The sequence below is a fragment of the Microcaecilia unicolor genome, chromosome 14 (genome assembly GCF_901765095.1).
Source record: "Microcaecilia unicolor chromosome 14, aMicUni1.1, whole genome shotgun sequence".
NCBI lineage: Eukaryota > Metazoa > Chordata > Amphibia > Gymnophiona > Siphonopidae > Microcaecilia > Microcaecilia unicolor.
This window is the reverse complement of record NC_044044.1, coordinates 24574381-24595855: the sequence shown is the minus strand read 5'-3', so window position 1 is coordinate 24595855 and position 21475 is coordinate 24574381. Positions and strand designations below refer to the sequence as shown.

Here is a 21475-nt window from a genome sequence, read left to right as displayed (position 1 = left end):
AGTTCAGACTGGAGGACAAAAGAAACATTAATACAGCATATTGAATCATATAATAGTAAAATAATTCTAATAATCTAACATTTCCAGTCAGACATTTTCTAAAAGCCAAGTTTTCAAATTACTATGAAAACTTGTTAATATTCCTAATGAAAATTGGAAGGAGATTCCACAACTCAATTCCTTTACCAGCTAATAATCACTGCTCCGTAACCCGCAGCCTACAATGGGACTTAGACAACTTTACCAATTTAATTTCTTTCAGAGAACAGAGACAACTTGAGGAAGTATAAAGTTTTACTAAATCGTTTAGATGGTTAGGACTGGAAGCAAAGGATTTTAAAGACAAAAATTGAAACCTTAAATTCAATTCTAGCTTTTAATGGCAAACAGTATAATCAGATCAAGTGGTTATTCAATTTACAATTGCTTCCTCTATTTGGGTGCCTACCTTAGGGACTCTTTTACTAAATCACTCTGGTGATCCCTGGTGTGGAAAACAAGAAAAAAAAACATTCAGTTCCTATGGACCTTCTCTCATTTGCCACGTGGAAATTCGTAGTGGGGATTAGTAAAAGAAGCCCTTAAGTACTAAACAAGGAATAAGTTAAAAACTGATCTAGATTGCCTTAATTTTGTACCAACACTCGGCATCTAACTCTAATTTTAGATGAATTTGATTCTGATATCTTAAGCTAGGACAGCTGAGCCTCTATCTTAATTCACCCAACTTGGCAGTGCCATCCAGTTAATAATACCTAAATCTAGGGACCTTTTTAAAATATAGGAACTCAGTAGCAGAAGATGACTTGTTGGGTCGTTAAAGGCATGTGCAGAGTAATTCTATAAAGAGGTGCCTGTTTTTAGGCATCACAGATGGACCTATTGGGTGAAATCACTTTCAAACGTCATCGAGCTGGCATAAATGAATGCACTTTGACATGGATGGAGTTTGGGTGGAGTTCTGACAGGGAACACATTTACATGTGTAGAGTTTCAATTACTTTACTGCATATCTGCTCTTTAATAATCAATGTACACCTGAAAAGTAGGTACCATCAAATTTTGGTGCGTACTTGAACAGTAGCTCATAGCCGGAAAATGACTATTTACATGCACATGTGTCCATATATGATTAAATTGGAGTGTGGAACATACAATCGCTAGATATAAATGAACAATGCTTTCCACGTGTTGAAAATGTGTCAAACTGCAGTAGTAAAGAAAGTACTTGCATCAAAAGTACTTGCAACGAAGGAAAAATGGCCTCACAGAGCTCCTGGAATAATACAGTCTATTAGAGCTGAAATGGATCTTTATATGATCCTCTGTTCATCATTGGCCATAAAATAACCTTCAAAATGCTATAAAGTCACTAGCTGCTACTGTAGCAATGTTTGCTATGTAACTTTCAAATGATAAATGCTATGTCTACAGTAAGCCACGTTGAGCCTACAGCTAGTGGGATAATGTGAGGAATAAATGTATTAAATAAATAAAGTAAACAGATGTATAGAAAATTCTTATGACTGAAAGACCACTTATCTTTCAAATGCAATTGCTACCGACACTTGTAGCTTCTGTTGCAAGAGCTAATTTCTTCTCTCCTCTCCCCAAGCCGACGATGGCCACCATTTCGTACTGCTGCTTCAGGGTCTTGGTTGCGGAATCAACTTTGAAACTGGCACTAGTTAAGCTGTTCAGTGTCTCTCTGGGTTCTAATAGATTGTATTAATCCAGGAGCTCTGTGAGGCCATTTTTTCCTTCGTTGCAAGTACTTAGCTATTACTGCAGTTTAACACATTTTCAACACGTGGAAAGCATTGTTCATTTGTATCTGGCATGTGTCTACATATACACGTCCATGACTATAACACTGGTATTCTATGTGTTCTTGACACCTACATGTAGGCAACTCTTTATGGAATTGTCCCATAAACTGTTAAATGTAGACACGTAGATCTGTTGAACATCAAACTCTCAGATTTGAATAGAAAATCTTTGGGATTGTTATTGCCTCATAGTCAGCCCATGGCGGTGTGCGGCGTCTGAGCTACTGGAAGCCACTGGCTGAACTGATCCTGGATATTCAATGCCAGGGAATGCACAGCTCCCAGGATTGAACATTAGGGCATAAATGGTCACCCAGGGAACCAGCCAGTATTCAGACCTGAGCCCAGTTAGTCCTCTAACCAGCTAAAAAGGCTGTTCTAATATATATGGTGAGGTTATCTATTTAGACAGTTGGCAGCAATTTTCAATCTACCCAAAGTCTGCCCTTGACCTGATCCTAACTTTAACCAGTTAGGAGATGGCCAGTTAGCAGTAGAAAAACTCCAACACTAACCAGTCAAGCGCCTTTGAATATCATGTCTGAGGTCAATTAGCGGGGATTAACTGAGCAGGAGCACTTCCTGCCCAGTTAAGGTCTTTTAAATATCAGGCAGATAGTTTTCTATGGAAATGTTTTCCAAGGGCATTTTTAACGTCCTTGTTTTTCAAGCTGTAAATTACAGGGTTAAATATCGGAATTAAAGTAGTATGCAATATAGAAATAACTTTGTTTTGATTAATCGATTGCACAGACGATGGTCTCATGTACAACCACATTATAGTAAAATAGAACAGAATTACAACCGTGAGGTGGGAGGAGCAGGTGGAGAAGGCTTTACGTCTCCCCTCTGTGGAACGGATCCTCAGGATGTTGGAGATAATGTAGACATAAGATACGACAGTTGAAATGAAACAGGGAAATGCCATAACTGCTCCCAAAATGTAAATTGCATACTCAATACTTGAGGTGCTGGTGCAAGAAAGCTTTAACAATGCTGATAAATCACAGAAGAAATGATTAATCTCATTGGAGCCACAAAAAGATAACTTAGGAAGAAAGATAAAATAAAATGTAGGCATCAGAAGACCTAAGATCCATGTGCCTGCACTTAACAGGATACAGACTTTCTGATTCATAATCAAATGGTAACACAGGGGTTGACATATGGCAACATAACGGTCATAGGCCATGACTGAAAGAATGAAAAATTCATCACTCAGCAAAGACAGGTACAAATACAGCTGTATAAAACACCCACATTTAGAAATATGATGGTTATTTCCTAGCAAGATATCCATCAGCTTGGGAAGAGTGATTGAAGTGCAAGAGATGTCAAGAAAGGACAAGTTACCGAGGAAAAAGTACATGGGGGTGTGCAGACGAGAGTCCAGACACGTAATAGTGATCATAGTGAGGTTCCCCATCAGGATGATCAGGTAAATCAATAAAAACAGACAGAAGAGAGGAATCTGCAGCTCTGGAAATTCAGGAAACCCCAAGATGATAAATTCTGTCACTGTGGTAAAATTGACCTTTCCCATTGGATTCTGTGATACAAAGACAAATATGTATTACTTGTTCATCCATTTTCATGAGTAAAGAGGCTTGTTTGAAAGACTTCTAGGTCTATAGAGTTTTATGGATTTTTTGAATTTCTCACTTTGGGTAAACTACTTGTAATACAAGAAATCACTAGAGAAATAAATAGATTCATCTTCTCTGAATTCTCTTAAAATGTATTTCTTTTTCTATTTTCTGAATTGGGTATCCTATATTCTATGTTCATATTATAGAAAGCATTACAGACCCTGATTTTATTTGTATTTATCTTATTGCATTACTAACCCTAATCGTGCACTTTGCTTGTGAGCAGTAAAATAAATAAATAAATGTCTGTTCTTACCTTTAAAAGAGTAGACGGTTTTTCATTATCTCTGATCTGATCAGTCTCAGCTGTACCTGAACACTTATACTCTTTGCAGTTCCATCTGGGAATTGAGCCCAGAAGCTGGAAAAATGAAATCAATGTGTTTTTCAGCCTTGCTATTTGCACATTGAAGGCAGTTCTATAACTGGCTGTATTCAGCTGAGTGCACCATGTATGTGTGAGTGCACAGAAAAGTGATAACCCATAATGCACTGTGCACTATTCTAAGAGGGCCACTTAAAGGTTTTTAGGGGTCTTTTACTACAGTGAATTAAAACCTATATTTAACGTGCTGTAATGCAGGATTTTACCATGTGCCAACTCCAGATCTAAGGTGGCATGTAGTAGTGGCATTCTGGGCATGTGGCAATTTTCCCATTAATATGCAGGATCCACTTAATACCTCCTATTGAGGAGCAAAAAGTGCTTCTGCATTACCAACATGTTATTTGGTTAGCACATGGTAGATCCAGTGTATTAACCTTTGACTCTATGAAGGTCATCAAAAATTGTGAACATAAGTTTAGGTGTGACTCCGATCTGCGCATATAGTTTAATAGAATAATGAGACAATTAGTGCCAGTAATTGGCTTTTTAGTAAGCAATTATTGGTATTAATTATAGTTAATTGGGACGAATGCACATAAATTTACATGCAGAATCTATATCTAAAATTTGCACACAGTCCAAAAAAAGAGAACACTGAAATGGGAAGGTCATAGGCAGATCAGAGGTGTGGTTTTGAGGTATACATCAAATTACAAAATATGGGTGCTCCAAGCATAAATTTAGGTGTGGCCATTTGCACCACTTTTCATTTGTGCAAATAGCAGGGTCTAAATTTACACATGACCGGCCATTTAAGCTTTAATTCTATAAACTGCGCTGAACTTTAGGTGCAGCTTATAGAATACCACTTCAGTGTGTGTGTGTGTGGGGGGGAGGGGGGGGTCCAATTATATAGGCTTCATTTATACAATTCCCCACTGACTGATACCATGAAACATCTCAGAGTTTGCTTCGACAGTGTCTTAAATTTCTCTTCGCACATTTCTGCTACCATTAAGAATGTTTCTATTCTCTGCGTCTTGTGCGCTCACTCCATCCATTTCTCTCCACTGAGAGCAGTGCCAGTCCTCTTTTCACTCTGCTTACCTAAAGATTAGACTACTGCAATGTTAAACATGCCAGCCTCCCAGATGTTTCCTTCAATTAATTGCAGTCAGTCCAGAATACCGTTATCCATCTTTCACATGCTCATCGTCATGTTCCTGTAACTCCACTCTTAAAAGAATACCATTGGCTTCCTATTAAATACTGGATTACTTATAATTTTCTGACCCTCACTTTTGAGGCATTTTGCTTCGGTTTGCCTCCATATCTGTCCACTCTGATTACTCCTTATTGTCCTGCTCTGGTGCTCTTCTCAACATTCCCATTTGGCCTTACTATCTATTCACTGTTTTCAACTTTGCTTCACTCATGTCTCTGTATTGTTTTGCTTGGCCCCCTTTTCTCTTGAATTCATTACCTCTTTCCCTGAAGTATGAGCTTTTGCTACCCTGTTTTTGCTTTCTCCTTAAAGCTCATTTTTTCCCAGGCATTTCCCTAACCCTATTGTTTTTCAATTCTTTGATGACAGGTTCCAGTAGGCGTTGGTGGTCTCTGGTGTCTTTGCTATTTCTCCAGTTTTATTTCCCCCTGCTCTCCTGATATTGGTGTTTTCCTATTCTCTTCTTTCAATTGTTGATTTGTTGTGAAGGTGCTATATCAAGTCTCAAATACTACTACTATTAATCATTTCTATAGTGCTACTAGACATATTTATCACTGTACACTTTATATGCAAGTACTTTCTATGACCCTAGAGAGCTCACAATTTAAGTTTTCATACCTGAGGTAATGGAGAGTTAAGTGACTTGCCCAAGGTCACACGGAGCTGCAGTGGGAATCGAACCCAGGTTGCCAAGACTCCAAGCCCACTGCACTAACCATTAGACAACTCCTAAATGCAGGGAGTCCATGATCCATCCAATAAAGCCTCCTCATAAAAAACTCCATTAACATATGACTTGCCATGCATTAGCAGAGTTTGTACCACATAAGCAGTTATTATGTCCTTGTGTTAGTTGATACAGCAGGCTAAACTGTAAATATGCCAGGAGGCAACTTTAATAAAGAGCATTTCAATACACAGTCAAATACCAATGTTCCCTTTAAGGTAAATGTGAGTCCTCCACCATTTTTTACTATTCATCATTGATGTTGATGTAGAATGGGTGGCAGAGCTGGTGGTTGGGAGGCGGGGCTAGTGCTGGGCAGACATATACGGTCTGTGCCGGGGCTGGTGGTTGGGCAGCGGGAATAGTGCTGGGCAAACTTATACGGTCTGTGCCAGAGCCGGTGGTGGGAGGCGGGGATAGTGCTGGGCAGACTTATACGGTCTGTGCCAGAGCTGGTGGTGGGAGGCAGGGATAGTGCTGGGCAGACTTATACGGTCTGTGCCAGAGCTGGTGGTTGGGAGGCGGGGATAGGGCTGGCCAGACTTATATGGTCTGTGCTGGGGCTGGTGGTTGGGAGGCGGGACTAGTGCTGGGCAGACTTATACGGTCTGTGCCGGGGCTGGTGGTTGGGCGGCGGGGATAGTGCTAGGCAGAGTTATACGGTCTATGTCAGAGCCGGTGGTGGGAGGCAGGGATAGTGCTGGGCAGACTTATACGGTCTAGGGCCAGAGCTGATGATTGGGAGGCGGGGTTGGTGGTTGGGAGGCGGGGATAGGGCTGGCCAGACTTATACGGTCTGTGCACTGAAGAGGACAGTACAAATAAAAAAGTAGCACATATGAATTTATCTTCTTGGGCAGACTGGATGGACCGTGCAGGTCTTTTTCTGCCGTCATCTACTATGTTACTATGTTACTATGATGTCCTGAAAACCTGACTGGCAAGGGAGTACTCCAGGACCAACATCGGAAATAATGCCCTAGTGCTTGGGTGGGCAACCTTGATCCTCAAACGATGCCACCCAGTTGGGTTTTCAGGATTTCTTCAATGAATAAGCAAGAGATCTTGCATACAATGGAGTTATCACATGCAAATAAATCTTATGTACATTCATTGGTAAATCCAAAAAAACACAACTGGGTTGTGACCCTCAAGGTTGCCCACCCCTGCCTCAGAGGGAGCATTGCTCAATGAAAAAGACCATTTTATAGTTCTAAAATTGGTAGCATTGATTTTTGTCAACTAATCAATCTCAGTTTATCCTGGCAAAGATTCTTGGGACAGATATTCTTTGGCTTTTTAAAGTCAAATTTTAGTCCAGGAAAACTCTGAGATTCCTTTTCTCCTTAAGGAAATGAAGAGCTAATCTCCATTTTACATTAGAACAACATAAGAAGGAGCCTACCTGTACATTTTCTGTCTTATTTACACTGAAAGAGGAATTCTATAAATGGTGCCCAGAGTTATGTGTCGGGAAGATGTGTACCAGACGCATATTCTGCACAGGGTGCTCTGTGGATATCACTCTTTGAGGAATACAAGTTTAGTGCGGATCTCATACTTATGCTTGCAGGAACCTGGTGTAAATGCTAGCACACAATTCACTTATTTCATTTATATTCCTTGCATTGCCCAAGGCCAAAACTCCTTAGTACGCATAATCAAACAAAGCACTTTTATTTTATTTTTTTTCATTTGATGAGCACTGTTCTTTTATATTCACATTTGTGGGGGTTCTTTATAAACACGAGAATTACAATTTTAGAAAGAACATAGAAATCAGAATTGATACATCCATGGTGAGCATCTACAATTCCAGTAATGTATTAGAAAAAGATCTGCAGGATTGGTTGTACACCTGTTGGCATTCGTGGTAGGGGTCGTCCAATTTACGAAGATACAAAGTAAAATAATGAATGGTGAAATCCCACAAATTGCAACTGTAAGCTGACACTATGCAGTTTATCCAGGTAAGTTACACATTCATATCTGCCATATTGAAAATCTATACGTATACATGCTGCTAAATAACAAGTTGCATTTAATGTTGAAGGGGAAATAACCGATGAGAGCTCCTTAATCAATCTTGTAAAGACTGGCTAAAATGTACACTTGACATGTAGAGTTTGGTTTGTAGATAATAAACACAGTTATGCACCCTGGAGTAGAGTCAAAGGGCAATGGCCATAAATCGTGAGGCCCAGGAACTTATGATCTGATATGATATCTTTATGGGAAAACCTAAGAAGACCAGATGATCCTGAGTAAGATAACTGGCTGAAGCCTTGTAAATCATTGTTAAACACAAGGATATAAAAATAGCTGTTTCAGTTCAATATGTTGGAGTGATAGATACAGAGATCATATGTATGCAGTAGTTCTATTCTCCCATGAGAAAATATTAAATTGTATCAATAAATTGCTTTTCTCCTAAACGCCAGCCTTGGTCTTTTATCTCTACAAATTGTGGGTAACTGGTATGTGAAGATTTGTAGAGGTAGTAAAAAGACCTAAACATTTATGTGGGTTTAATTCAGATTCTACCCAAGTCCCATGCAAAGAACTATCCAAAGCCCAGCCCCTTGCTATCTACATACAGCTAAGTTATATATGTGTAAAGCTCAGCATTCTATTGGATTTTGCACTGATATTTAATTTAGTTCAACACATTTCTATTGCAGGCAACCAGCCAGTTCAGACTGGAAGACAAAAGAAAAATTCATACAGCATACAATATTGAAAAATGTAATTCTAAACAAACATTTCCCGTCAGATATTTTCTAAAAGCCAAGTTTTCAAATTACTATGGAATGATATATAACTGTTAATATTCCTAATGGAAATTGGGAGGAGATTCCACAACTCAATTCCTTTACCAGCTAATAATCACTGCTCCGTAACCCGTAGCCTACAATGGGACTTAGACAACTTTACCAATTTAATTTCTTTCAGAGAACAGAGACATCTTGAGGAAGTGTAAAGCTTTACAAAATCATTTAGATGGTTAGGACTGAAAACAAAGGATTTTAAAGACAAAAATTGAAACCTTAAATTCAATTCTAGCTTTAATGGCAGCCAGTATAATCAAATCAAGTGGTCATTCAATTTACAATTGCGTCCTCTATTTGGGTGCCTACTTTAGGGACTCTTTCACTAAACCACTCTGGTGATTCCTGGTGTGGAAAACAAGAAAAAAAACCCATTCAATTCCTATGGGCCTTCTCTCATTTGCCACATGGAAATTCGTAGTGCGGGTTAATAAAAAGAAGCCCTTACAAGGAATATGTTAAAAACTGATCCAGATTTACTTAATTTTGTACCAACACTTGGCATCTAACTCTAATTTTAGATGAATTTGATTCTGATATCTTAAGCTAGGACAGCTGAGCCTCTATCTTAATTCACCCAACTTGGCATTGCCATCCAGTTTTTAGGGACCTTTTAAAATATAGGAACTCAGTAGCTGAAGATGACTTGTTGGGTCGTTAAAGGCATGTGCAGAGTAATTCTATAAAGAGGTGCCTGTTTTTAGGCATCAAAGATGGACCTGTTGGGTGAAATCACTTTCAAATGTCATCGAGCTGGCATAAATGAATGCACTTTGATTATTAAAGTACAGATATGCAGTAAAGTAATTGAAAAAATGTGTTCCCTGTCAGAACTCCACCCAAACTCCATCCATGTCAATGTACACCTGAAAAGTAGGTACCATCAAATTTTGGTGCGTACTTGAACAATAGCTCATAGCCGGAAAATGGCTAACTACATGTACACGTGTCTACATATACACGTACATGACTATAACACTGGTATTATATGTGTTCTAGGCAGCTCTTTGTGGGATTGCCCCATAAACTGTTAAATGTAGACACTTAGATCTGTTCAACATCAAACTCTCAGATTTGAATAGAAAATCTTTGGGATTGTTAGATACATATTGCCTCATATTCAGTCCATGGCGGTGTGCGGCGTCTGAGCTACTGAAAGCAACTGGCTGAACTGATCCTGGATATTCAATGCCAGGGAATGCACAGCGCCCAGGATTGAATATCAGGGCACAAATGGTCTCCCAGAAGTTATCAGGGAACCAGCCAGTATTCAGGCCTGTGCCCAGATAACCTCACCATATATATTAGAACAGCCTTTTTGCTGTCCTTCCTTTATGTTGTTAATTAGCTGGTTAGAGGACTGAAACTTGCTGCTAACTGGCTAAATAGATAATCTACCCAAGGTCTGCCCTTGACCTGATAGCAATGAAAAACTCCAACACTAACCAGTCAAGCGCCTTTGAATACCACGTCTGAGGTCACTTAGCGGGGATTAACTGAGCAGGAGCATTTCCTGCCCAGTTAAGGTCTTTAAAATATCAGGCAGATAGTTTTCTATGGAAAAGTTTTCCTAGGGCATTTTTAACATCCTTGTTTTTCAAGCTGTAAATTACAGGGTTAAACATCGGAATTAAAGTATTATGCAATATAGAAATAACTTTGTTTTGATTCATCGATTGCATGGATTGTGGTCTGACGTACACACACATCAAAGTCAAGTAGAACAGACATACAACCGTGAGGTGGGAGGAGCAGGTGGAGAAGGCTTTACGTCTCCCCTCTGTGGAACGGATCCTCAGGATGTTGGAGATAATGAAGACGTAAGAAGTGAGGGTTGAGATGAAGCAGGGAAATGCCATAACTGCCCCCAAAATGTAAACTGCATTTTCAATAGTTGAGGTGCTGGTGCAAGAAAGCTTTAGCAATGCTGATAAATCACAGAAGAAATGATTAATCTCATTGGAGCCACAAAAAGATAAATTAGGGAAAAAAATAAAATAAAATGCAGGGAACAGAGGACCTAAGATCCATGTGCTTAAACTTAACAGGATGCAAACTTTCTGATTCATAATCAAATGGTAACACAGGGGTTGACATATGGCAACATAACGGTCATAGGCCATGACTGAAAGAATGAAAAATTCATTACTTAGCAGAGACAGATACAAATACAGCTGTATAAAACACCCATATATAGAAATAGGATTGTTATTTCCTAGCAAGATATCCATTAGCTTGGGGAGAGTGACTGAAGTGCAAGAGATGTCAAGAAAGGACAAGTTACTGAGGAAAAAGTACATGGGGGTGTGTAGACGAGAGTCCAGGCACGTAACAGTGATCATAGTGAGGTTCCCCATCAGGATGATCAGGTAAATCGATAAAAATAGAAAGAAGAGAGGAATCTGCAGCTCTGGAAATTCAGGAAACCCCAAGATGATAAATTCTGTCACTGTGGTAAAATTGACCTTTTCCATTGGATTCTGTGATACAAAGACAATCAAGTGTTTATTACTTGTTCATCCATTTTTATGAGTAAAGAGGCTGGTTTGAAAGACTTCTAGGTCAATTCAAGAAATTACTGAAGAAATAACTATGGCTATCTTCTCTGAGTTCTCTTGAAATGTATTTACTACTACTACTATAAATCACTTCTATAGTGCTACAAGTCGTACGTAGCGTTTCACAATTTTCTATTTTCTGAATTGTTATGACTTTTTAATCCTGTATTCTATATTTGTATCATGTAAAGCATTACGGACCCTGATTTTATTTGTATTTAACTTATTGCATTACTAACACCTTGCTTCTATGAGCTTTTAAGCTCTATATTTTAATAAATAAATGCATTTTCTTACCTTCAAAATAGCAGACGTTTTCATTATCTCTGATCTGATCACCCTCAGCTGTACCGTAATACTTATACTGTTTTAGGTGCATCTGGGATTTAAGCCCAGAAGCTTCAAATATGAAATTAAAGAGCAAGTAGCAAGGTTGAAGTACACATTGAAGGCAGTTTTAGATCTGGGTGCATTCAGCTGTGTGCATCGTGTATGTGTGAGTGCACAGCAAAGTAATAAGCCACAATACACTGTGCACTGTTCTACATAAGTAATGCCATACTGGGAAAAGACCAAAGGTCCATCGAGCCCATCATCCTGATCCCAATCTAGGTCAAGGGCACCTGGCAAGCTACCCAAACGTTCAAACATTTTATACAAGTTATTCCCGAAATTGTGGATTTTTCCCAAGTCCATTTGGTAGCGGTCTATGGACTTGTCCTTTAGGAAACCATCCAGCCACTTTTTAAACTCTGCCAAGCTAACCGCCTTTACTACGTTCTCCGGCAATGAATTACAGAGTTTAATTACGCGTTGGGTGAAGAAACATTTTCTCTGATTTGTTTTAAATTTACTACACTGTAGTTTCATCGCATGCCCCCTAGTCCTAGTATTTTTGGAAAGCGTGAACAGACGCTTCACATCCACCTGTTCCACTCCACTCATTATTTTATATACCTCTAGCCTGTCTCCCTTCAGCCGTCTCTTCTCCAAGCTGTAAAGCCCTAGCCTCCTTAGTCTTTCTTGCAGTTCTTTAGGGGTCTTTTACTATAGTGCATTAAAATCTAGATTTAACGTGCTGTAATACAGGATTTTATCATGTGGAATGTCCAGATCTGAAGTGACATGTACTAGTGTCATTCTGTGCATGTGGTAATTTTGCAATTAAAATGCAGAACCAACACACTGTTAAGGCAGATCCACTCAACACCTCCTATTGAGAAATTGATAAGTGTTTCTGCATTAACAGCATGCTTTTTATTTAGCACATGGTATATTCAGTCTATTAACCCCAGATTCTATAAAGGTTAACAAAAGTCAAATTTAGGCATGATCCCAATTTGCCCGTGCAATTTAATAGAATAGCAAGCCAATCAGTGCTAATTAGATTTAATTGCTACTAAGCCGCTTAGATTTACACACAGTGCAGAAAAGGAGGAACAGAAATGAGAGGGTCATGGGCTTTTCTTGGTGGATCGTGAGTGTGGTTTTGAGTTGTACGCATAATCATAGAATATGGGGCTCCACACGTAAATTTAGTCGTGAGCATTTGCGCCATGTTTTCATTAGTGTAAACGGCAGTGCCTATATTTATGAACCACCTGTCTGTATAAGCGTTAATTCTATAAAATGCCTGGAACTTTATGTGCTGCTTAAGAGAGGGGGTTCTGATTCTTTTTAAGGCGTCATTTATAGAAGTCCCCACTAAACGCAGGGAGCCCATGCTCCGCCCTGTAAAGCCTTCTAACAAACAACTCCATTAACATATGACTTGTCACACGCTAACAGAGTTTCTACCACATGAGAAGTTAATATGAACTTGGCCTAGTTGTTATAGCATGATATATACTATGCAATAACTGCTAACACAGCTTAGAGCAAAATTTGAGTACCTGAAAAAATTCACACTGTTAGCTATTCTATAATCCTTACTCTGAGTTAGATACTGTTTCTGGAATAATACACAGCACCAAGAACTATCCCGAACATTTAGCTGTGAAAACGTATAACTGAAACCTGGTGTAAATCCTTGCACTTAAATTAGGCCTGAATCCCCCAAACTATATATTACTTTATGTGTATGAGTTCAACAAAACCTTTTTGTTTTCTCATGGAGGAAGAACTAAAGCAACCAGTTGGCTCCCTGATTCTACCCATTCAGCTTGGAGCTTCAGATCCCATAATGCTTCAGGATAGGGTTTTTGAAACCCAAATGGGCCTACATTTTATATCCTGGAACTGGGTAACATGACAGCTCTGTAAAGGTAGAAGCCACTTGGGAATGAATATTTCATTTAGAATCTCCATGTGTACTTACAATTGTGCACTTTACACATGATTCATAGACAGTTTCGGTTTAAAATATGTTTGAAAGACTATCAGGCTTATTTTCGAAAGAGAAGGGCGCCCATCTTCCGACACAGATCGGGAGATGAGCGTCCTTCTCTCAGGGTCGCCCAAATTGGCATAATGAAAAGCCAATTTTAGGTATCCTCAACTGCTTTCCATCGCGGGGATGACCAAAGTTCATGGGGGCGTGTCGGCACCGTAGCGAAGATGGGACTGGGGCGTGATTAGGAGATGGGCATCCTCGGCCAATAAGGTAAAAAAGAAGGGTGTACCTGACAAGCCCTCGGCCGACTTTACTTGGTCCATTTTTTCTTGCGACCAAGCCTCAAAAAGGTGCCCGAACTGACCAGATGACCACCGGAGGGAATCGGGGATCACCTCCCTTTACTCTTCCAGTGATCACTAACCCCCTCCCATGCCTCAAATGCCATACTCAGGTCTATCGCAGTAGTATGCAGGTACCTGGAACAGTTGTAGTAGGTGCAGTGTACTTCAGGCAGGCGGACCCAGGCCCATTCCCCTCTACCTGTTACACTTGTGGTGGTAAATGTGAGCCCTACAAAACCCACCACAAACCCACTGTACCCACATGTAGGTGCCCCCCTTCACCCCTTAGGGCTATGGTAGTGGTGTACAGTTGTGGAGAATGTGTTTTGTGGAGGGTTTGGGGGGCTCAGCACATAAGGTAAGGGAGCTATGCACCTGGGAGTAATTTGTGAAGTCCACTGCAGTGCCCCCTAGGGTGCCCAGTTGGTGTCCTGGCATGTCAGGGGGGATCAGTGCACTATGAATTCTGGCTCCTCCCATGAACAAAGGGCTTGGATTTGGTCATTTTTGAGATGGACGTCCTCTGATTCCATTATGGTCGAAAACCGGGGATGACCATCTCTAAGGTTGGCCATCTCAACATTTAAGTCGACCATCTCTAAGGTTGACCTAAATGTTGAGATTTGGGTGTCCCTGACCATATTTTTGAAATGAAAGATGGACGCCCATCTTTTTTCGAAATTATACGGGTTTCCCTGCCCCTTTGCGGGGCCATCCTGCGAGGACACCCTCATGAAAACTTTGGTGCCCCATTCAATTATGACCCTCCACAGGTTCAAAAAACAATCAACCATCCCCACAATATCTTCATGACCACCTCCCTATGCCCATTATTCTTAAACAGTGCATTCATTGAAGAAACATCAGCATCAAAATCCCAATGACCAACTTTTTCATGAGGTCAGTCATGACTTTCTGATTCCTTCTCCTCTTCATGTAATCTTATGCTGAGCTGAGCTATTAATGAAAATCTGAGAGAAATTAGCTGGTAAAGGCAGCCATTTTAGACATCTACATACGCTTATATCAGAAATTGCAGCACAGAGGTGGAAATAGCGATTAAATTAGGACTTGTATCAGTAAACAAAATGTGGAGAATTAAGAGGGTACAGCTTTTGAAAACCAGAAGGCAGATTTAAAGATGGGCAAACCTCAAAAAACAATCTCAAATTACTGAAAAATTATAAGCAGCTACTGTGAAATTTCAATAAGCAACCTCTGGTTCTCTGCCCTGCTCTTTAGCCGGCTAATATAAACACTAGTCTGTACCTCCATATGGATGTTGTGTGGCCATTTACTAATATAGATGTCCCTCTACTATCACATTTCGGTTTGTAAAGAAAGGGGCGGGGAAACCCGTATTATCGAAACAAGATGGACGTCCATCTTTCGATAATAATAATCTTGACATTTAGGTCATCCTTAGAGATGGTCATCCCTAGACTTGGTCCTTTCTGTTTCTCGGCGATACTGGAAACCAAAGACGCCCATCTCAGAAATTACCAAATGCAAGCCTTTTGGTCATGGGAAGAGCCAGCATTCGTAGTGCACTGGTCCCCCTGACATACCAGGACACCAACCGGGCACTCTAGGGGGCACTGCAGTGGACTTTGGTCATCCCCATAACGGAAAATAGTTGGGGACACCCAAAATCGGTTTTCGATTATGCTGATTTCGGTGACCCTGGGAGAAGAACGCCCATCTTCCGATTTGTGTCGAACGATGGGCATCTTTCTCTTTCGAAAATGAGCCTAATTTTGGTAAAATATACTATGCAAAATTCATTCAGTCCAAAAGCCGCTACATATTTTTCTCAAAACTGCTGCTGATGACTGTGTGTAAGTGAATAGAAGACCACATTTCCAAAATTCACTCACACATCTCTTTTTAAAAAATTATTATTTTCTCTTAGTAGAAATATGTGTTAGTGAATTAATTAAAAACTTCTGGCTAGCAAACCTCTGATGCCCTTTTGAAGAACATAACACATTGGAATCATTAAGATGTAAATTGAGGTTTTTTTTAATTATTATTTTCTTATATTTTTGTAGGGTTATATGATTTTAAGGCCTTTTTACCAAAGGATAGGGTCCATTCACTTTAATGTATGTTTCATTAAGATTTTATACTGAAGTGTGAGAAAAAGGGGATTTTAACATGGAAACAGCAGGAAGCCATTTTGAATCTGAATTCAATTGTACACACACAAAGGGGTTTTTTAAACATTAATTCACTTTTGTGTGTGTGTGTGTGGGAAAACATATTTGATTGAGAATCAGTATAAAACTCCTTGGAATAGTTCCCACCTATGCTGGTTCCAGTCTAAAAATGGCTGCTGAAACTCATGGCAGCCATTTTGATTGCAGATCTGACATTGACAGAATAGAGTGGGGATCCCTTCTTCCCAAAATAGGTTATTGAGCCTCTATGACTGGCTGAATGACAAGCAGATCTGTGCATTAGATCACAGGGTTGGAAATAAATCAATAACACTAGTGTATAAAAAATGTGATACTTCCTATCAAAAACATCTAAGAATAAAAATAATCATCATCTTTATTAAGCAGGCTACAGGCAGCCAATACAGCACATTCAAAGAACATATAGTTTAATAAAGATTTGATATACTGCTATTACAAACAATAGAACAAAAATAATCCCAAAATAAATGCCCTGTATGAACAAATACAAGGTGGTGATGTGGTAGAATAAGGTTCATGTGTGGTAGATACATTAGGGGATCTTAGAGAAGAGGAGTTAAACTATGTCCATTATGAACTTTGGTTTCGTTGTGTTGCAGATATTCAGGCTTTTATGTTGGGTCGGTGGGGTATGCCTTTTTGAACAGGTTTGATTTTACCGATTTCCGGATATTTAGGTGGTCATACGTTGTTTTTATGACTCTTGGCACTGCGTTCCATAGTTGTGCGCTTAAATAGGAAAAGCTGGATGCATAAGTTGATTTGTATTTGATTCCTTTGGTCCATCAGTACTGTAGTTTCCGTCAAAAGGAGCAGATTTCCTGGGAATCTAATAGATCTTTCCTGCCCCTCACAATTGAAACTATAATGATGCTGCATCACCCTCCTATGGTTAGAACATGGTTAAAGGACTCCCAAGATCTTTACCGGGAGAATTGATGAAATGAGAGACTCAAATACAGGTCTAACATGATGACTATATTTTGTTGCCTGAACGATGCTAATTTGTAAAAAAGAAATCCATAATAAATATATCATTTGATTTTTTTTTTTACAGTCAGATAAGACTTCAGGAGGTTTTCAAGACCTCAGCAAGGAAATGAATAGTGTGGTCTCCAGGTCACATCTTAACAATGCATAATGAAGTCTGAGTTTTACCCACCCATAAATCTTCCATCTTCTACACACTGAAAGGTGAGTGATTCAACATGATCTATTTGTAACCCTCTTTTGATGTCCACAGTGAGATGTCGTCATTAGCGCACCAAACAAAATACCTCTCACATTCTCTCTCCACAGAATTTTAGAAAGGACTTTCAACTCATAATATGGATGTTCAAGTCTATATGTCGGACATGGATGTCCATTTCTCATGTAGTTTAGAACAGGATCTACTGACATACAGCCTGTTTAAAAATACATGAGAAATGAATGTTATGGCCATGTCCAGTATGAACATCCAATTTACAAATGGAAACATTCAAACTATGAACAGGGGAAAGCAAAAGACAAGAATGTCGGCATGACAGCAGAAGAATGTCCATATTATAAAATGGCCACTATGACATCCACGTGAAGGAGTCGTTAATAGTTAGGGCAGAGCAGTGTGCATGAAAACAAGGCCAGTGCAAGTCTCATTGCAGCTTTTTGTAATTTCTTTACTTTTCTCTTTAATTGTCCAGGGATGGGAAAACATGGATTGTGATTTCCCTTGCTCCATTCACTGGAGGCCTGCTCAATCAAATCACCTTTCTGTTTCCTGGACATGCCAAGTACCAGCTCTAAATATGGATGTTCATCTTTTTGAACGTGGATGTCCCGTCTCCTTCTGCAGCTGGAGCTGTATATCCACATTTTGGTGCTACGCTAGTCTTGTTCGAAACATGCAAAGATGCAGCTCCTTTTGTCATATGGACGTTTAGCAGATTTAGACATCCACATTCTGGCATTATAACATCAGTTATGGATGTCTAAATGCCAGTTTTCAAAAGTCCAAAACACTAACAGAGCTTCTAAAATAAGCACCATATACTTGGTTATTCAGTTGAAAATGACTTCCTCTATTTGGGTGCCTAACTTAAGTACAAATCAAGAAATGTATTAAAAACAGATCTAGAGTGCCTTAAATTTGTACAAACACTAAACATCTCACTAATTTTACATGAATTTGATTCCGGTGTCTTAACTTAGCCTCTAACTTAATTCACCCAAATTGGCATTGTTATCCAGTTTATAATTAATCTAGGTACCTTTTAAAATATATAGGAACTCAGTAGCCAAAGATGTTTTGTAATAATCGAAAAATGTACTTATTGGAAGCCTCTTAATGAAAGAAAGGTAACTGCTTGATTTTATTTATAGAATATTAGTGTTACAGATCAAAAACATGTCTAGAGTTTAGGTGAAATCACTTTCACAAGCCATAGAGCTGGTATAAATGAATTTGCCTCGATTGTTAAAATATAGACATGCAGTAAAGTATTTGAAAATCTACTCGACTAAATATGAGCCCTGGCAGAGCTCCACCCAAACTCCATCCATGTTAATGCACATTGGAAAAGTGTGTGCCATAAAATGTTGGTGCATACTTATACAATAGCTCATAGCCTGGTAATGGTTATTTACATGCAATTGTGTCTACTTATACATGTATGTGACTGTAACATCAGAATTACTTGTATCTTTCAACATTTACATCTAGGCAGCTCCTTGAGAAATTGCCCCATTAACTCTTAAATATAGATGTCTAGATTTGTTGAATATCAAACTCACATATTTGAATAGAAAATCTTTGGGACTGTTAGATAACCTACCCTAGGTCTGCCCTTGACCTGATCCAAACTTTAACCAGTTAGCAGCGATAAACACCGGAACTAACCTGTCAAGTGTTTTTGAATGTCACCTGCGAAGTCGCTTAGCATTTCCTGCCCACTTAACATCTTTCAAATATCAGGCAGATAGTTTTCAATGGAAAAGTTTTCCAAGGGCATTTTTAACATCCTTGTTTTTCAAGCTGTAAATTACAGGGTTAAACATCGGAATTAAAGTATTATGCAATATAGAAATAACTTTGTTTTGATTGATCGATTGCATGGATTTTGGTCTAACGTACACACACATTAAAGTCAAGTAGAACAGACATACAACCGTGAGGTGGGAGGAGCAGGTGGAGAAGGCTTTACGTCTTCCCTCTGTGGAACGGATCCTCAGGATGTTGGAGATGATGTAGACATAAGATACGACAGTTGAAATGAAGCTGGGAAATCCCATAAATGCCCCTAAAATGTAAACTGCATTTTCAATAGTTGAGGTGCTGGTGCAAGAAAGCTTTAACAATGCTGAGAAATCACAGAAGAAATGATTAATCTCATTGGAGCCACAAAAAGATAAATTAGGAAGAAAAATAAAATAAAATGCAGGGAACAGAGGACCTAAGATCCACGTGCTTGCACTTAACAAGATGCAAACTTTCTGATTCATAATCAAATGGTAACACAGGGGTTGACATATGGCAACATAACGGTCATAGGCCATGACTGAAAGAATTAAACATTCATTACTCATCAGAGACAGATACAAATACAGCTGTATAAAACAGCCATATATAGAAATATGATTGTTATTTCCTAGCAAGATATCCAACTGCTTGGGGAGAGTGACTGAAGTGCAAGAGATGTCAAGAAAGGACAAGTTACTGAGGAAAAAGTACATGGGGGTGTGCAGACGAGAGTCCAGGCACGTAATAGTGATAATAGTGAGGTTCCCCATCAGGATGATCAGGTAAATCGATAAAAATAGAAAGAAGAGAGGAATCTGCAGCTCTGGAAATTCAGAAAACCCCAAGATGATAAATTCTGTCACTGTGGTAAAATTGACCTTTTCCATTGGATTCTGTGATACAAAGACAATTAAATATTTTTATTCCATGTTCATCCAGTTCCCTGAGTAAGTAGACTTGTTTGAAAGATTTCCAGGTCAATTCAAGAAATTACTGAAGAAATAACTATGGCTATCTTCTCTGAGTTCTCTTGAAATGTATTTACTACTACTACTATAAATCACTTCTATAGTGCTACCAGTCGTACGTAGCGTTTCACAATTTTCTATTTTCTGAATTGTTATGACTTTTTAATCCTGTATTCTATATTTGTATCATGTAAAGCATTATGGACCCTGATTTTATTTGTATTTATCTTATTGCATTACTAACACCTTGCTTCTATGAACTTTTAAGCTGTATATTTTAATAAATAAATGCATTTTCTTACCTTTAAAATAACAGACATGTTTTCATTATCTCTGATATGATCACTCTCAGCTGTACCGTAATACTTATACTGTTTTAGGTGCATCTGGGATTTAAGCCCAAAAGCTTCAAATATGAAATTAAAGAGCAAGTAGCAAGGTTGAAGTTCACATTGAAGGCAGTTTTAGGACTGGGTGCATTCAGCTGTGTGCATCGTGTATGTGTGAGTGCACAGCAAAGTAATAACCCGCAATGCCCTGTGCACTGTTCTGTAGCCTAGTGGTTAGTACAGTGGACTTTGGTCTTGAGAAACTGAGTTCAATTCCCACAGCACCTCCTTGTGACTCTGGGCAAGTCACTTAACCCTCCATCGCCCCTGGTACAAAATAAGTACCTGAATATATGTAAACCGCTTTGAGTGTAGTTGCAAAAACCTCAGAGAGGCGGTATATCAAGTCCCCTTTCCCTATACAATTCTTTAGGTGTCTTTTACTATAGTGCATTAAAATCTAGATTTAACGTGCTATAATACAGGATTTTATCATGTGGAAAGTCCAGATCTGAAGTGACATGTAGTAGTGGCATTCTGTGCATGTGGTAATGTTGCCATTAAAATGCAGACCCAACACACTGTTAAGGCATTTTTGAGGGGTGGGAGGGGGTTAATGATCACTGGGGGAGTAAGGGGACGCCATCTCTCATTCCCTCCAGTGGTCAGCTGGTCATTGAGGGCATCTTTTTTGTGCCTTTTTCATTTTGTTTTGTTCCATTATGGCTGAAATGTTTCCAAGTTTTAGGAACCCCCAGAGCCCACCCTTAACACAATCCTGACACCCCCACCTTATGGTTTGAATGCACTTCTGACGGACTTCATAGAAAAATCTAAAAATTGGTTTTGAAAATACCAATTTGGCCTTTTTGTGAGAAAAACATCCAAAATGCAGATTTCTACCAATTTTTGCTTACTTTTCTCTTTTGAAAATGAGCTCCTTAGACACCTAGATCTTTTGAATATCAGACTCACCGACTTAGATAAACTCTGGGATCATTTTCTTATATAGCATTCAGCAGAAAACCAGGGACAATCATCTCTAACATTTATGTTGACCATCTGTAAGGTCGACCTAAATGTGGAGATTTGGGCATCCCTGACCGTATTATCGAAACAAAAGATGGCCGTCCATCTTGTTTCGATAATACGGGAA

The 21475-nt window shown here is 39.1% G+C and overlaps 2 protein-coding genes across 2 annotated transcripts; both read right to left on the bottom strand.

Annotated features, from left to right (window-relative positions):
* Positions 1-10127: 10127 nt before the first annotated feature.
* On the bottom strand, positions 10128-11063 carry LOC115457114 (olfactory receptor 151-like). Its single transcript, XM_030186537.1, has one exon. The coding sequence runs from the start codon at positions 11061-11063 to the stop codon at positions 10128-10130; it is 936 nt and encodes a 311-aa protein (XP_030042397.1).
* A 7925-nt stretch (positions 11064-18988) lies between these two features.
* On the bottom strand, positions 18989-19909 carry LOC115457113 (olfactory receptor 151-like). Its single transcript, XM_030186536.1, has one exon. It carries the CDS (start codon positions 19907-19909, stop codon positions 18989-18991), a length of 921 nt encoding a protein of 306 aa, XP_030042396.1.
* Between the last annotated feature and the right edge of the window lie 1566 nt (positions 19910-21475).